The sequence below is a fragment of the Oryx dammah genome, unplaced genomic scaffold, assembly GCF_014754425.2.
Source record: "Oryx dammah isolate SB20612 unplaced genomic scaffold, SCBI_Odam_1.1 HiC_scaffold_29, whole genome shotgun sequence".
Taxonomy (NCBI): domain Eukaryota; kingdom Metazoa; phylum Chordata; class Mammalia; order Artiodactyla; family Bovidae; genus Oryx; species Oryx dammah.
In genome coordinates, this window is record NW_024070213.1 from 12,835,959 (window position 1) to 12,849,473 (window position 13,515).

General features: G+C 53.2%; 1 protein-coding gene across 4 annotated transcripts in view; it reads right to left on the minus strand.

Moving 5' to 3' along the window:
- IQSEC3 (IQ motif and Sec7 domain ArfGEF 3) overlaps positions 1 to 13,515 on the minus strand; it is an 89,446-nt gene that overhangs the window by 34,247 nt on the left and 41,684 nt on the right. The window contains exon 3 of one of the 4 annotated variants that reach the window (XM_040233706.1): positions 7,377 to 7,650. The exons of 2 other annotated variants lie outside the window; for them this stretch is intronic. In XM_040233706.1, coding sequence (XP_040089640.1) covers positions 7,377 to 7,650 — 274 coding nt within the window. Of the gene's footprint in view, positions 1 to 7,376; positions 7,651 to 13,515 lie in introns of those variants that run through there. One more of the 4 variants, XM_040233704.1, reaches the window with a different exon arrangement.

Below are 13,515 nucleotides of genomic sequence, written 5' to 3' on the forward strand. Positions count from 1 at the left end.
AGGGCAGGGGGTGACCTGGCTGACCGCTGGCGGGGGTCTGGGAAGGCACAACTAGGCCGGCACTGAGGGGCCAAAGTCTGAAAACTCTGTGCGGTGGCCTCAAATGCTGCCAAGACTCCTAAAGGTGTGAGGTATAGGATTGGATTCTGGGGTTGGGGATACCCATGCAAGGGTGGGGCAACGGTAGTAGGTGATTACTGAAATGCGTGGTATCTTGAATTTGTATTAAAATATTTCATCAAAAAAGTAGAAGGCTTAGATGAAACAATATTAATTGAAACTGGGTGATGGTTAAATGGGAGTTTATTATACTATTCTTTCTACTTTTGTGTATATTTTAAATAATAGAAAAATGAAGATTAAATAGAAAGGTTAAAAAAAACATTGCTGCTACTCCTGTTCACCTGCTTTCTTTCTCGGTATTCATGTCACAAATTGGGGTCGTTTCCTGTTTCTGGGAGCCACATAAGAGTTGGGATTGAGGTTTGAGTATCTCTGTGTTCCCAGTACCGAGCCCAAGGGCTGGCACATGATAGAGCTCAGTGAATGTGAATTTAGTAAAAAGACAGATGGGTGATGGATGGATATTTCAACAGTGGGAGATCCTCCAGCTACCATGTTCTTCAATTCAACTCACCTTGGTTCTGAACAATGGGAGCTGTTCCGATAGGGGCAGGGCTTGGTGGGGCTGATGGGGGGAGGGGTCGGGGGTACTGCCTCATCTGGTGGGTCTGAACCCAGGAAACCTTCAGGCACCGGCCCGTCGGCCTTCCTCCTCTCACCTCAGCTCTCTCCCCAACCCATGCTCTTGTCTTTCCTTGGGTGGCCAAGCACTCACTTTTTCTCCCTTATCAAAAATCTCTCTGGGGAAAGCACTAGAAAAACATTCTCTTTGAGGTGCGAATGACCAAGAGGGTTAGCAGTGGTTCTTCCTGGACATTTTTTTTTTTTTTTGCATTTAAACAACAGACAAAGACTGGATGAAGGGGATGGGCAAAATGGTAGCACTGTGGTGGGTTCCGTCAGTCCTTAGGGAAGCTTAGGAAGTGAGAAAGTATTCCTAGGCTCTGAAACTGTGTCCTGTTGCTAGTCACGCGCCGTACACTCCACTTGCAGAGTGACATTCCTGAACTAACAATCAGGACTGGTGGCTGGGATCGACAGCTCAAGGCAAGACCTTTAGCCCTCCAACTTCCCCCAGGATCACAGAGAGGTAGGGTACGGACAGAAAGGCCAGATTCCATCCCCCAGTACGTGGAACCCTTCGACCTGCTTCCTAATCTCACCATAGCATTCCTCAGGCTGATGATCTCACCATCTCTTGCCTTCTTTGTAAGCTTTCTTCATCCACTAGTCCCTTCTACTTGCATTTCCAGCCTCCAGTCCAGCATTGGGCCCTTTCCACCAGCCTACAGACCCTCCTAAGTCACCCAGACTGGATCATGACCCTGCTTGACTCCCTTGTTCCGGGGCACTAGCCCACTCTCTACTTTCTACTAAACCTACAGGCAGACTCCTCTACCTCCTGTGCGGATGCCGAACCACTGGCCAGCCCCGTGTGCCCCGGCTCCTTGCAACTGCCTTTTGCTCCCACCAGACTTCTGACTCTCCAAAGGATCACCTCAAAGTGAACTTTAATCACTAAATCCCATCCTCAACTCCCTTGCTCCCCAATTTTTCTGCAGCTTTGATACTTTATCCCTTGAAACTCTGTCCTCAGCCTTCCTGACCCAGTCTATCTTGATTTTCCTGTCTCCCTATAGCTCCCAGATCCTGTATTCTGACCACAGGGTCCCTAACCATGCTAGTGATGAATGATATGCGTGCCCTCTTCCATTCTCCAGGCACATCTTCATGATTTTCCAATGCTGGACATCTTCCTGACTTCCATGTGGGAAGTCTTTAGAGCAGCCCTGGTAGCTGATAATTAACAGCTAATGAAGAGGGAACTGTCTTGGGCAGAGCCCTCATGGCAACGCTATATAGATGTCTCTGGGGCTAATATCCTCTCATCTCTTGTTTGAGAACCTTGTCTTCTTCCATCGTAACTTCACTGCACTGTGATAGGTGAACAAGCAAGCCCATGGGGAAACACCCAGCCCAGACCCACCTCTTCCCTGCTGGCTGACCTTGGACACGTTTCTTAACATCTCTGAATCTGTTTTCTTGTCTGTTAAATGGAGATAATCCTGCTGACTCTGTGATTTCATTCTGTGGTGAGAATTCTTATTTCACATGGTACCTGACACACAGTAGGTCAAAGCTCAATAAGTGGTAGCAATTTGATGGTGAAGTGTTGATTCCGTAACTTTCAAATCTCCATGCTTAGACTCAACTCAAGACCTACATTTCCAACAGTCCATTGCTCCCTTTCCCCATAAGGAACCAGCTCTCAGTGATATCCTTAGTCACGTCACAGCACCCCAGCTCCAAGGCTGTCCAGTCTGGGGACCTGGCATTTTCCCTGGATCCTCCTTTGCCTTATCCTGTGCATCTGTCAAGCGCAAAGTCCTATAGCGCAGACCCTCCATAGCTTCTGCCATCACTCTGAACTTTCCACCAGACTGTCACCATGTGGGGCGCCCCAGACTCCCCGCTTGGACACTCTGGCAGCCCCCGGTCGCTTCCCTGGTTCCTCCTCCAGCACCATCCACCTTGCGTTACATCCCCTGAGCAGTGTACTCAGAGCAGGGTAAACACAGGTCTTCCAGTCGCTGGAGATCCTTGCCCTAAATAAATATAAACACCCTGTCCTAGCGGGTCTGGGGCTCAGCAGCCTGGGCTCGCCCACCCCGGCCCCTCCTACTGCAGGAGTTCCACTGCTCACATGCCAGCCCCACCTCCTGCCCCTGCCTGCACCCCCACATACTGGGCTTTCCTGCCCCAGCACTTGCTCAGCCTCCCCACCTCCACAGCTCCCTACAACTCCCAACCCCCCACACCCCTCCCCACACTGTCACCCCCTCTCCACCCTCAGCTCTCACCTCGCCCTCTCCTCCAGGCAAAAATGTTCCCCCTTTCTTTCAGTGTCCCTCCCCCAGGAAGCCTCCCAGTCCCCCAACCAGAACGGGTCTCCCTGCCCTGAGTCCCTGGAGAAGGCTGTCTTCTGCTTCTCTGACACTCAGTTTCCCCGCTAATCTTGGTGGTATCTGTCTAACTCAGGTTCCCGTCCTCCCCTCCCTCCCCCAGACCCCTCCTAGAGCAGAAACTCCTGGAGGCCCTGATGTGTCCTCATTGTCCCCTTCACTGGGGGCCTCAGCCCCTGAGCCTGGCCCGGAGCCATTGCTCCTGATGGCCTCTGAATTCAGTACGGGAATCATCACCTTTTGTTCCCATCATGTCATATAGCTGGCTTCCCCTCATCCCAGCCTCATGCTTGCTACCCGCCCCCGGCCCCCATAGGCAGGACATCATTCTCTGTGGCCACCACCATCCTGACCTGTGACTGGGGCTTCATCAATGTTTGCACCTTGAACTAAACTCAACCAGGGGAATGCAGTGCAGGCTGTCTTCTAGATCTGGGCTTGGAGCCAGAGTCCGCACCACTCCAGCCCCCACCCCATGTGTGTCCCCCTTCCCCATACCCTCAGGCCTGGGGGACACACAGTGTCCCTCGTCAGCAGCAGCGCCCCAGCCAGGCCCTCTCACCTGGAATTTTGGACTGGCTGATGGAGCAGGCCAGGCAGGTTGGTGAACTGAGAGAATAAGGACTGTCCAGGATCCCTTCCAGCCCCAGAACTACAGGATGTGAGTGACTCGTGAGGACCACAGGAGCAGAATGCTAAATCGCAGATCTCAAAACACCTGAGATGCAGTCAGGCCCTGACCCAGGCTTCACGCGCCTCTCCATCCCCTTCAGGTCACTGGGCTGTTACTTCCCTCTCTCCACCGTTTGAGCATCTTCTCACGCCAGGTGCTGTGTTGGCATCAGGGAGATAATGATGGACATCTCTGCCCTGCCTTCAAGGAGAAGCCAAGCAAACAGGAACGGTGATCCAGGGCTGGAGGGCAATGGCAGGGAGCACCGGAGTGCCTTGGGGACACTGAAAAGGGGCCTCCACCATAGCCTTGGGAGAGCTGTGGTCGAGAAGGAAGGTACAGGGAAGTCCTGAAGCAAGAGAAGGAGTGAGTGTGGACCAGTGCAGAAGTGGGGGGCAGGGCACTGAGGCAAAGGGCTATAGGTGGCAACCAAGGCCCAGAGAAGGGAAGGAACTTGTCTAAGGCCACACAGTTCATCTGCAGAAGAGAGAGCTGTGGAGTTCCATCTTTTGTAAACATATGCCGTGTTTTCAATCACTCTGCCCCAACTCCTTGATCACTTTTTGCCAGTATTCTTGCCTGGAGAATCCCATGGACAGGGGAGCCTGGTGGGCTACAGTCCATGGGTTCGCAAAGAGCCAGACACAACTGAGCAACTAACACTCCCACCCCTAGCCTGTGCTTGGCCTGGAGGGTTCCCTGGGCCAGAGGAAGGGGGCCATTCCCCAGGACAGGAGGAACCAGCTGCACCTCTACCAGCCCTCATCTTTCCTGCCCCACTTCTGCCCTCCTGACATGCAAGCCCATCTATTAGAACTACACCCACGTGATAAAGGTCCACGGTGCCTGTTAGAACCCCACACGACTCTCCACAGCCCCTAGTCAGTGAGAATTAAACTAATTCCCTGCCCAGGCCAAGGCACGTTTCTTTTGGTGTTACTAACAGGCCACTCCTTCAGTTGAATGGTACTCTCTTCGGGGAGCAGGGAGGGACCATGTTTTTTTCTTTTGGGTATCCCACTTCCTCATTGCTTTGCTCATCAGAGTTATTTAAAATATATTCACTCGATGAGCTCTTACTCTGTCCAAGACTCTCTGCTGGATGCCGGGCAACAGGTGCACAGATGAACAGGAGATGGTCTCTGTCCTCAGGGAACGGAGAGGACGCTCTCATCTGGCCAGCTGACCACCCCATCACACTGTGCCTCTCCAGACAGGCTGCCTCCCAGCCCCTGCTTGGGCATTCCCTACCCCAGAAGCAGGACCTGCTACATTTTTAGCAGCTCTTATTGTTAGTTAAGCTAAAAAAAAAAAAAGCAATAAAAAAAGAAAATAAAACCTTCCTCTCCTTTAAGTTTAATGCACTAGTACCACTATTTTTATTTTATTTTTTAGAAAACATTTTATTTTTTTGGTCCCAGCATGTGGGATCACTGTTCCCCGGGGATCAAACCCACGCCCCCTGCATTGGAAGCAGGGAGTCTAAAAGGCTGGATTGTCAGACAAGTACCACTATTTTTATTTGGAATAATAGAAAATAATCTGATCCAGCCAATTCACATTCAGCTCTTCCATGTTTAAAACTCGTCTTCATGTCTACAATTTCCCCATATGACCCTGTGGGTGGGTGTGTGCTAAGTCACTTCAGTCGTGTCCAACTCTTTGCAACTGTAGCCCCACGGACTGTAGCCCCCAGGTCCTCTGTCCTTCGGATTCTCCAGGAAAGAACACTGGAGTGAGTTGCCATGTCTTTCTCCATCATATGACCCCAGCCAATTTGTTTTCTTTTTTGGAAGAACCTCAGCACCTCAGGGTTTTCTTTGTTGCCTCTTAAAAGAAGCCCCTAGAACCAGACAGCCTGGCCGGTACCCAGTGCGGCTCCAGGCAGCTGCCTCCTTTCTGTTGTTGTTCAGTTGCTCAGTCGTGTCTGACTCTCAGCGACCACATGGACTGCAGCACGCCAGGCTCCTCTCACTGGGGGTTTTATCTACATGTCTGTGAAGGCCTCTGGGCCCACTTCTCTGGCAGCGGCTTCACTGGCTGTTGATTTATCTTGAGCTTGAAGTCAACTCAAGCCCTAAGGCCTCTCGCCTAGGACCAAGCCTGCTTGTTTTGTAATAGTGCTGTGGAATTTTCAAAAGCTAAGAACAGAACTTGAGATTTTTCCCTCTTTCACTTTACATTTTCCGTTTAACCACATTTCTGTCCTAATTGGATTTTTTTTAAATCTGGGATTCTGTTATCAAGGTATTAGCTGTCCCCTTTCGGCTTTGCATCAGTCCTTTTCAGAATGGTTGAACAGAGCAGGAGCAAGGACAGTCCCTACTCAATCACTTTGGAATTGGTGCTGATAAAAAAAAAACACATTGTTTTTTATAATTCCATTTGAGAACACCCACCTGACTATATTGTCAACTAACCCCCTTTCTATCCCGTCCACATAGATATCACAGGAGATTTTGTAAAATACCTTACTAAAAGCCCTGTGGTGCATCATGGGCAGCTGGCCCCTGACCCAGGGTAACAGCTTGGCATCCACGCTCAAAGGAAAGAATGTGTCTGGCTGGGCTCAACAGGGCTCAACCCAGTCTTAGTGACTTCTCTACTAGCTTCGTTTCCAAAACCGTCCATCGGGTTAAGGAATGGTTCTTTAGAACCTACACATTTTAGAGCTGGAAGGGATGTCAGTGATGATTCAGGGTATAATTCCGAGTTTTACTGATGAGGAAACCAACACCCAGAGTGCTTAACTGGTGTTTCCCAAAGTCACAGAGGAACTGGAACAAGAACACACAGTAAATCCCACACATGTGGCTCCAAGCTCAACGCTCTTCCTCAGAAATGCTAAGTCATAAAGTCCGTGTCTAAGTGTGTTCACACACACACACACACACACACACACACACACACACGTTTCCTTTCAGGTCTCTTAACTTTCCACCAAAGCAACCGTACCATTGTCATTGGGGGGGTGTCAACGGGGACCCCGTGACTGACTATTTTTCTCGCTGCTTCACAGAGTGGAAGATGGAGACCCAGAACCCCTCAGTGAAGTTTGTTTTCCAACAGGGGGGCTTTCGTTGTTCAGTCGCTAAGTCTTGTCCGACTCTGCGACCTCACAAACTGCAGCGCGCCAGGGCTCCCTGGTCCTTCACCTGGACTCTCTCCCAATCTGGGCTAATCCCGGGAATCTTTAGCCTACCTGGAGGACACCACTGTCTTCAAACCTCATTTGAGCCTGTTGTGCCTGAGCAAGGAGCTCGCCCCTTGAGTGGGCAGGTAGGCTGGGCATCTCTTGGGAGCAGGGGTGGGGGTGGGGGCTTCACCTGCCTGGAAGTGTGGACCACTGGGCTTCCTGCAGTGGTAAGAGGGGCAGAGCCCTGGACACGCTGCCTGTGGGCTTGGCACTGCACGGGTGACCCCTGCCACTGTCAAGGCTGGTTGCAAGAAGAGCTGGCTGTAGGGAGGGGCAGTTACCTTTCAGCTGGGAGAACTAGTGGCCAAGAGGGGGGCCTGCCGCACAGGTGGCCCAGACAGGGACATCCCTGGGACCCTGGACAGCGCCCAAGTCAGGGCCCTTCACCACCCTTCCCGCCCGCCTCGGAGGCCCTGGGTACCTGTTTATTCTTTAGGTCAAGGGAGATTTCGTAATCGGAGGCGGCAGGGGCGCGGGAGCAGAGCGCTGTCGCCAGGGCAGGCTGCTGCCGGCCTGGGGAGGCCGCGCGGTGGGGGCCGGCCCGCGGGGAGGCGCCCCCCGCCCCCGGCCGCTCCTCCTCCTCCTGCAGCTGCTGGGCTTGAGCCTTCGGGGCATGGGCACTGGGTCTGCCGGCCACCGCCGCCGCCGCCACGGAGTCCTCCGTGCCCCCACCGGCCTGGGCGCAGGCGCCGTCACTGTGAACGAAAGGCAACGGTGCTCGGTTGGGGGGGGCGGGGTGCATGTGGGTAAGGGGAGGGGGGCTGGGGCCCTCGGGCAGCTATGGGCCTGTGGAGGGGCTGGTGGGGGCCTCCTGCAGTCTTCATTAGGGTGGGGCTCTCTGGGTGTGCAAGAACTCCAGGCCAGGAGGAGCGCCTGGGCTTGGAGAGGGTCCCCGAGGAGCAGAGAGAGGGGCTCAGGAACTTGCTTAGACGTAATATGTGTGCTGTGTTATGCTTAGTCGCTCAGTCACGTCCGACTCTTTGTGACCCACGGACGGTACTGGCCAGGCTCCTCTGTCCTTGGGGATTCTCCAGGCAAGAATACTGGAGTGGGTTGCCATGCCCTCCTCCAGGGGATCTTCCCAACCCAGGGACTGAACCCAGGTCTCCCGCACCACAGGTGGATTCTTTACTGTCTGAGCCACAGGGAGGCCCTAAGGGTAGACTACCCGGTTCCAATCTGGGTCCTGTCTCTTATTAGCTGTTACTTAACAGCTAAGCGGGTTACTTAACCTCACTTTTCCTCTGTTTCCCCATCTATATAATGTTTAGTCACCCAGTCGTGTCCCACTCTTTGCGACCCCATGGACTGCAGCCCGCCCAGCTTCCCTGTCCTCCACTATCTCCCGGAGCTTACTCAAACACAAGTACATTGAGTTGGTGATGCCATCCAACCATCTCATCCTCTGTCATCCCCTTCTCTTGCCTTCCATCTTTCCCAGCATCGAGGTCTTTTCCAATGAGTCTGCTCTTCGCATCAGGTATAAAATGGGAATAATAATGGAACCTACCTCCCTGGGATGTTGGAAGGCTTAAGTGAGTTAGAGAGTTCTTAAGGCAGGCTCTGGCTCCTACTGCCTGCTCAGTGTGTGCTAACTACCATAGTTATCAGTGGTCTGCTTTCTGGCCAGTGGCTTAAGTAGCTGAGAGGAAGCTGACCCCCGCTGAACCAGCTCTGTCTTTTAGATGGCAGACATGAGGCTGGGGGAGGAGTGATGCTTCTAGGTGAATTCGCTGCCCCTCCCCAGCCCCTCTCTCTCCGGTGGAACCACGGACAGGAGCCACAACTGCTGCCCACATGCCACCGTCTGAGACGACACTCAGGCTGCTCCTCTCCCCGGCCAGCCTCCGAGTTCTGCCGCTCCCCCAGGCCCCGTGCATGGAGAGCCCTCTCCACCATGAAGCCTTCCTGGTGGTTCCAGCTTCCAGGCTCCATCTGCGAGAACCCCAGAGGGTCACCACCTGCATCACAGAGAAGCATCTCGGCTCACGGTGAGGGCTCCAGTGCAGCCCCCTCCCTTGTGGCTTTGGTCAAGTTGCTTTTTCTCTGAGCCCTGGTTTCCCCATCAGTACATGGGAGGCGCTGGTACCTGCCCACAGGGTCCCTGGGAGCTGGAAAGGAGTCAGCACGTTGAGGGGTTCGTGCGGCACCTGGCACAGACTGAGTGCTCCAGAAACGTTAACTTCTCTTTCCCCATCTCTCCACCCCACCCCCCATTTCCCACAAGCCTGAGGCTTGTATTCTGTTTGATCCCCTTCCCCCCAGTTGGTGCTGAGCAAACAATGAGGGCTCCGCAAAAACTTGAAGGATGAATTGAAGAGAACCCAAGACCCCTGACACAGCCTCTGCAGTAGACAGGTACCCTAAGGTTATCTAGCCCATCTTTCTCATCTCCCTTTTTCACAGATGAGGAGTGGGGGCCCAGGGAGGTGGGCTGGCTCTGGTTGGAGGGCCAAGCAACCTTGGGACTTATTTCTTCCAAGGCTTTGTCCACGTAAGATGCCCCAAATCGTGTCAGAGGGACTGCTTCCTTTTGCTTCCGCCTAACTTTGAAGCCTCCTAGTGCTAAAATAACCAAGGGTGAAAAGTCTGTCTTCATTCAAGTCCTCCCAGAACTCCCCTGCACCTCATCCCCGCCCTCAAACACAGATAAAGAAAAGTTCACTGGCCGCCCTGGCAACCAGGAGCCTGACTCCCTGCCTCTGCATAATTCTTTGCTTCGTCATTTTTCCTGTGGCCACCAATCCAGCTGTATAGTTGGATGAGTGCTAAGTACTGGGTTTTTTCACTGGTATCACCAGGAAGGTCTTTGTAAGGTCTAACTTCAACTTTTCTTGAGATAGAACACGCCCATTCTTCCGGAACGGTCACATGTGCTGTGCTGTGCTCTGTCGCTCAGTGGTGTCAGACTCTTTGCAACCCCAAGGACTATAGCCCGCCAGGCTCCTCTGTCCATGGGATTCTCCAGGCAAGAATACTGGAGTGAGTTGCTGTGCCCTCCTCCAGGGGATCTTCCCCACCCAGGAATCAAATCAGGGTCTCCTGCATTGCAGGCGGATTCTTTACCAACTGATCTACTAGGGAAGCCCCAGGGTCACATGGAAAAGCCCCAGGGTCACTTTCCTCCCTAGCACAACCTGCCTCCAGGGGGCAGAATGCGCCCTCACCCTGGACTCTGGACTGTCCTTGGTGATGATGCCCAGGGCTTCTTCACCCCAGGTTTTCAAGACGCATGACATTAGGCCTATACGCATCCAGGGGCCAAGGCCACCCATGGAGGTTTTTCCACACAGGAGATCATAAGATTTGAGTATGGGATGTGAAAGTCTTTGAGAACTTGGGGGACCAAGCAGCTGCTTGGAGGAACACTCCATGCCCAGAGGACCAGAATGATCTATGTGTTGAAGCTCTGCATTGCATCAGGGAAAGGTCACTCATGTGGGGCGCTGGCTTGTGCTTAGAGGCCTTCTAGGTGCCCACTGTGCATGCCTGGTCCTGGCACATCTAGGATTCCTCGAGGTTCCAGCAACCACCCAGCTGTCCATCATCTCGGCTGCCAGAGTTGACTTCCTAAAGTGCAGATGCTCAAAACCCAGCAGTGACTTTCTGATACTGCCAGATATAGTTCAAGGGCGTTCGTGATTTCACCCGAATCTCCTTGTCCAGACTCATCTCCGGGAGTGACCTGGCCACTCTATCTGCTGAGTGTTAGTCGCTCAGTGTTAGTCTGACTCTTTGCAACCCTGTGAACTATAGCCTGCCAGGCTCCTCTGTCTATGAGATTCTCCAGGCAAGAATACTAGAGTGGGTAGCCATTCCCTTCTCCAGCGGATCTTCCCAACCCAGGGATAACCCAAGTCTCCTGCATTGCAGGCAGATTCTTTACCATCTAGGCCACCTGGAAACTTTCCTCAAATCTGCTGCACCCCCTCAGACCACCATGCCTGTACCATCATTTCCTCCTGCCTAAAATGCCTTATCCTTTCTCTGCCTTGACAACTCTTTCAAAACTCACTCATTGTTCCAGGAAGAGTCCGCCCTCCAATGTGCTCCAGTGGTTCTTGGCACTTGCCTCTATTTCATAACTGATCACTCTGTGCCTGAATTATTCACTGATGTGTCTCTCTCCTCCCCCAGACAGTGCCGTGTACAGCTTTTTATCATAGGTGCTTATCACCTAGGCTGGCTTATAAGACATGTTTAGAAAATGTTAAATGGATAGAGGGATGGAGGGGTGGATGGGTGGATGGATGGATGGAGGGATAAATGGATGGGTGAATGGATAGCATTTAATCTCTCACCCTTTCCCAAGAGCAGAGACACTGTGGTGAGCTTGGTGACACAGCCCCAGACCCTTCTTCAAGGACTGATTTCCTGTCCAGCCCTGGGGCTGCTATTGAAGCTTGCCTTCAGCTGTCAGCTCCCCCAGCTCCTTCTGGGACTCTCTGAGCTGCAGTGAGCTCCTGGGCCCCAGGGCAGTCTACATCCAGTGGCCGACAGTGGTTATAAAGGTTCAGCCATGTGATCCAGCCTGGATCTGAAAGGTCATGCTCCCTGCAGAGCTCCCTATGGGATTAGCCCAGGCTCCTAGTGGACATCTGTTGCAGGTTAACCTCTCCCTGCCCCGCGCTATGCTCCTGCCCTCCCCCTAGGCGTGTTGACCCTAAGCATCCTCTAGTCAACATCCAGCACGCTAGACTCAGAGTCTGTTTCCCAGAGACGCCAATGAACGATGAGCACCCAACCAGCAATGAGTGCCCAGCTTCTCTTTTTCCCTCCTTTTTCTTGTCAGCCACAATTACCCTGGTCTCCCTGCTCCCAGACCTGTAAAACTTTTCTGGGCTCCAGACACCTTCGATAAAGACTCTGGGCTCTCTTCCCAGAAAACGGGCGTGCTTTCATACGTGCCGAGTCCTACCTCCATACTCATAGGCTTTACAGACTCCGTGGATCGAGCTGAAAGCACTGTTCTGAGGGGGATGGTCATGGGTTTCATCCATGTGCTGAGGACTGCGCCAAGCACTGAGGGCTGGCACCAAGAGCTGTAGGCAGCTCAGCTCTGGTCATACAGAAAGAAAATGTCAGGGTTCACACGCCACCGGGCTTTCAGACGCCGGCCACTGTTCCCTCAACACTGATGGATCCTCGCTCACGGGTCAGAAGGCTTGAGTGGAGGGAGCCCCTGGTCCTCTAACTCACTGATTTCAAGCAAAATATATTTATTCTGCACCTCAGTTTTCTCATTTGCAAAATGGGGGTATGAATATCTCCTTTCCAGGAGAGTGATGAAGATGAGGTTGACCTCCTATATTGGTGTGCTGGGAAAATGCATCCCTGAGAAGGATGAGAGGGCAGAGAGGGCGGCTGTGCAGCCCCTGCCAGGAGCTAGTCCCTGCGGTGGTGTCCCCCCTGGGCTCCCAGGCAGACCCTGCCCACCACCAGAAGCTCAGGGCCCGGGAGCTGCCAAAGAGCCGTGTGAAGGCTTCCCTGATGGCACGGTGGATAAGAATCCACCTGCCAATGCAGGAGACATGGGTTTGATCCCTAGCCCAGGAAAATCCTACGTGCCCTGGAGCAGCTAAGCCCATGCATCACAGCTACTGAAGCCCCTGAGCCCTAGAGCCTGCGCTCCACAAGAGAAGCCCCCGCAATGAGAAGCCCAAGGTCTACAACTAGAGAGTAGCCCACGCGAAGCAACAAAGACCCAGAGCAGCCAAAAATTAATTAATTAATTAATAAAAGAGCCCTGTGAGGGTGCCGGGAGGACTTCAGGGGAGGGAGCACCAGGCCCATGCTCGTCCCGTCCGCTAGAGATTGGCCTGGGACGTGGTCCTGGCACAAACGCAGAGAAAGGGATGAGGGGAAGCCTGAGGCGTGTTGATGGGGGGTTTGGGGACAGGGCGGGGAGGGAGGGACGGAGGGCCACTTTACCCTCTGAGCAGTGGCCAGAGCAGCAGTTCCTGAGACCCAGACAGAAGCGTTTTGAAGGCTGGAGGACTCCTTGGGCGGCAGGGTTCCCCCAGAGGGCCTGGCCAATTGCACTAGATTATCCTGGCTCCGCCAGCCTTTCTGAAAGCCCTTCTGGGACAAAGAAACTAGGCATTTTCCAGACAAAAGCTAACAAAACGCCTCACATCTCAAGATTTTTCAGCCTTTACTAAAACACTCCTTTCTCTCTCTTGCCTGAATCGATAAAGTGATCTTCGATGGTCAGAGGAAAGGCTGAGCAAGGGGACTCAAGTGTCCTTGGTGGGGGGAGGGTCCCAGATGGAGCTGGGGAGGGGTTGCAGTGAATAGAGGGCCAGCGTCTGTAACAAATTCACCCTGTGCTGATTCCAAGCACAGGCTGGAAAATGCTGCCCGTGGTGGTGGAGAGCCCTGGGCCCCAGGCAGGGTCTGACTGCCTCTGCCAGCTGCGCTAGCTGTAACTGTAGGCACATGGCTTCCCTGCACCTTGGATTGCTTATCATAAGATGGACAGTTTGAGCAAAAGTCTCTGACAACAGGAAGGAAGGAGAGGCCAGCTTCCTCCCTTTCCCTTTCCCTGCACGGGGCTGGGC